Raw genomic sequence first — 4,265 nt, forward strand, 5'->3', positions numbered from 1 at the left:
TTGTTCTTCTGCTTAATCCCCAACGATTGACATGGGAATGGTTCAAGTTTCTCCTTTTAGTATATTCCGTAGACTAACGCAGCAATGTGCTGTGTTCTCCTTCAATGGTCCTTGTTGCTCCCATTTACTACCCACATGGTAAGAAAGCTGTCCTACATGTTTATCTCAAACTTACATGGAGAAATTTGAGAAGAGTCAATTAGTAGAACCATCCATAATGTCAACTACTAGTAAGGGTCTATAGAGGCAAACATAGATACATATATCCATATCTATCTATCTATCTATCTGTATCTCCTCTGGAAATTTTTTTCCGTGATACATTAGTTGGTGGGAACGAATTTTTCAGAGAATATGTAAAGGCCATTCTGTGTGTACATGTTTGTATATATTTCATAATTTTCCATGTATATGTAGATAGAAATCTACACACCAAAGTTCTACTTCATTTATGTAATTATTAAGATTATTTTTATAATGAAATGTTAAGATTTCAAAGAATTTTTATCTCCTAATTTTCTCCCAAATATTAATTTAATTATATAGGGGAACATATAATCTAAATTTCTAAATAGTTATATCAATATTGATGCTAATTTTCAACGCTTTTTTCATCAAGTGTATATATTAATAAGATGTGTGAAATTTTTAAATTCTAGTAATAGCTTTAGGTATAGATTTTTTTTTTTTGAATTGTATGTGTGTGGTGTGTTTTATTATATATTAGTCTCTTAAATCAAATAGAAAACAAAAAGTGGAGCTACAAACCAGAGTTACAACAGTACTAGCTTTTCTCATCGCCCGTCTATCTACGTTTGCCAGAGGTCTTTATTTCTTCATAAGGCTTTGAGCTACTGTGCAGGGTCCTTGACTCCAACCTGAAGAACTCCCTGTGGCAGGCGGGTCTGGTGGTTAAGAACTCTCTCAACTCTTGATTAACTGGGAATGTCTTGATTTCTCCCTCATTTTCGAAGGAAAGTTTTGCTAGATATAGGATTCTTGGTTGATGGTTTCTTTCCTTCAACACTTGAAGTACATTGAGCCATGCCATCTGGCCTCCGAGGCTCCTGATGAGAAATCTGCTCATGACCTTCCTGGCAAATCTTCTCTCAGCTTCATAGAACTTTCATAATGTACCTTATCGTGTCTTATGCAACAGAACATTTTGTATAGTATCGTGAAGTCAGTTAAGTTGTAACATTATTTTGAGACCAGAATTTAAGGAAAAGGAATTGAATATTTCAAGTGTAGACATTATGAGGTCTTTAAAATTATTACACATTTTCAAACTAGAAATAAAAAGGCCACTGAAGCATCCTACAGATTTTAATTTATAACAAAGTGAATACCAATATCTAATAACACACGTAAAGAAAAATTTCTTTGGGATCCTTTTTCCTAAGTGTAAAGGGGCCTTGAACTCAAAAAGTGAGAAAACCCCTGTGGTTTACCCCCAGCTGTGATGCGTCCATTTCTTGCTCTGACCTCAGAGTGCACCACTGTGATGTACTTCACAAAGCCCTGTAAAAGAGGCAGCTGGGCCCAGGTTTTTGGTCCTTAGAGCCCAGGAAGCTGCTTTTGGTGACCTGACGGCCTTGGACCCACAGTTAGCTTGTTTTTTCCTTGTTTCTGCCATTTTGTTGATTTTTTTTTCTCTTTTCTCTACTCTTTTTTATTTGTCTCATTTTTCTTTCTTCTTTGCCTTTTTCTCATTTTTCTCTCTTTATCATTTCTTTTAGTTTTAAATTTTTTCTTCTCAATTTTTTGGTGTTTCTTTTCCATTTCTTCTGCTTTCTTTTCTTCCTTTGTTCTTTTTCTCATTTTTATCTTAATTTTAGTTAGTATTGCTAGATTAGTACAGTTAGCATAGTCAGTATTGTTGGTATAGTTAGCACAGTTGGTATAGTTAATAGTTTATTAGCATAGTTAGTGTAGTTAGTACTAGTTAGCGCTGTTGGTACAGTTAGCATAGTTAGCGTTGTTAGTAGAGATAGCATACTTAGCACTGTTAGTACAGTTAGCATTGTTAGTTAGCATAGTTAGCGTTGCTAGGTAGTGCTGTCAGTCAGTGTAGTTAGCAAGTCACCATGATGCAGGGCCTCACAGCCAACTGTGCTGACAAGGAGGCTCATATTGATGACTTTGAGATCCTCCGCACCATTGGTGAAGGCACCTTCGGTAAAGTGAAGTTGGCGCGGCACATTCTGACCGGGACACAGGTGGCTCTCAAGGTCATTAAGAAAAGGCGTCAGAGCTTCTCAAGTGTCCAGGCACTTTTCCGGGAAGTGTGCGGTATGAAGGCTCTGAATCACCCCAATATTGTAAAACTGCTGGGGGTGATTGACACGGAGGAGGCATTTATCCTGGTGATGGAGTACCTCAGTGGGGGGGACATGTACCACTATTTGAAGATCCATGGCCGTATGACAGAGGTGGAGGCCCGAGGCCCGTTCCAGCAGCTGCTCTCCGCCCTGCAGCACTGCCACCAGAGGGGCATCGTGCATCGGGACCTGAAGCCACTGAACCTCCTCTTTGATTCCAACATGAATATCAAACTTACAGACTTTGGCCTCAGCAACAAGTGTGATGACACTGGACAAATGGACACAATCTGCGGCACACCCCCTTACTCTGCCCCGGAACTCTTCCTGGGGCAGAGCTACAGCGGCCCTGCGGTGGACGTGTGGAGCCTGGGAGTAGTGCTCTACACCATGGTAACTGGGTGCCAGCCCTTTGGGGGAAAAGACTTCCAGGAGCTGCGGAAGCAAGTCCTACAAGGGCGATACCACATCCCAGCTTATCTGTCTTTGGAGATAAGGGATCTGTTACAAAAAATGATTGCCCTCAACCCCAGTGACAGAGGCACCTTACCTGACCTCATGAGGCATGCATGGGTAAACATGGGCCAGAAGAAGCCACTCCAGCCACCCTGTGAAGAGGACCTGAAGGTGACAATGGTGAGGACTCCGGGCTTAACTTGCGACCAGATCCAGGATGCTGGAACAGGCAGTGTGAGCTCCAAGAAACCCAAGGTAGGGGTCTCCATCATAACTGTGAGGCCCTTCTGTTGTGGGGACCTCAGCGGCAGTGAACTTGAGCCTTCTCCAAGCCCTGTGGTGTCCCCCCTGAAAAGCAGGTGGCTCTCCCAGGGAGAAAATGTACAGCTGCATGAAGACCAGCAGGCAGGGCAGAAGACCGGTGAGACTGCCTGTCCCCCACCCAGCCTGGAGTCGAGGACTGCCACCCCCAGCCCAGCCCCCCAGTGTGGCGCTGGGACATCCCCCTCCACCAGCAGCAGGATTGGAGCCCCAGAGGGAACCAGCTGCCCCCCGGGTGTGTCCAACACTGGAGGGTCCTCCCACACTGGGCAGCCTGAGAGTGTGTCCTCATCCACTCCCTCTGGCCACAGCCAGAAAAAGCAAGGGGTGGCTGGGAGAATCTGGAACTTTGTTTTGAAACATCTTTGTTGCAAGCTGCCCAGCAAGAGGCATCATAAAAAAGTGAGCCCATGTGAGCCCCATGCATGACCGAGGCAGGAAGGTCAGGCCGCCGCACACCCTGGGGCCCGGTCCAGTGAAAGATGAGTGTGTCTTCTGCACGGCCTTCAGAAGCATCGTATCCAAGACCCTGGCCAGCTCAGAGGATGGTCCGGAGCAGCCTGGGCAACCGAAAGCGAGGCCACCGTGGCTGCAGGTCTGCCCCTCAACCCCCACCTGGGTGAAACTTCAGAGACTGGACTGTCATTCCTGGGGCACGTCTCCCCTCCCCGACTCTTCTGTCTTCCATGTTGGTGGGGGAGGGGGATAGTTCTTGTTCCAAGAACTCCTTGGTTCTTCCAATTCTAGTTAATAAACTTGATGCTCGGGCTTCCCTGGTGGCGCAGTGGTTGAGAATCTGCCCGCCAATGCAGGGGACACGGGTTCGAGCCCTGGTCTGGGAAGATCCCATGTGCCGCGGAGCAGCTGGGCCCGTGAGCCACAATTACTGAGCCTGCGCGTCTGGAGCCTGTGCTCCGCAACAAGAGAGGCCGCGATAGTGAGAGGCCCGCGCACCGCGATGAAGAGTGGCCCCCGCTTGCCACAACTAGAGAAAGCCCTCACACAGAAACTAAGACCCAACACAGCCATAAGTAAATAAATAAATAAATACTTTAAAAAAAAACCAAAAAAACTTGATGCTCCAGAAAGATGTATCACACCCTGCTTTGCGTCGTCCCTGCGCAGAATTGGGGCTGTGCATTTTCCAGTTAGACAAGTGTGTAGCCA

General features: G+C 45.6%; 1 protein-coding gene across 1 annotated transcript; it reads left to right on the forward strand.

Annotated features, from left to right (window-relative positions):
• The first annotated feature begins 2,087 nt into the window (after positions 1-2,087).
• LOC133090485 (serine/threonine-protein kinase MARK2-like) lies at positions 2,088-3,527 on the forward strand. Its single transcript, XM_061188929.1, has one exon. The coding sequence runs from the start codon at positions 2,088-2,090 to the stop codon at positions 3,525-3,527; it is 1,440 nt and encodes a 479-aa protein (XP_061044912.1).
• The last annotated feature ends 738 nt before the right edge of the window (positions 3,528-4,265 follow it).

Source organism: Eubalaena glacialis, chromosome 4, assembly GCF_028564815.1.
Source record: "Eubalaena glacialis isolate mEubGla1 chromosome 4, mEubGla1.1.hap2.+ XY, whole genome shotgun sequence".
In the NCBI taxonomy this organism is placed as follows: Eukaryota; Metazoa; Chordata; class Mammalia; order Artiodactyla; family Balaenidae; genus Eubalaena; species Eubalaena glacialis.

What these genes read in the sequence shown, in the direction of transcription:
- LOC133090485 (XM_061188929.1), top strand. Translation starts at nt 2,088, where the DNA reads ATGATGCAGGGCCTCACAGCCAACTGTGCTGACAAGGAGGCTCATATT.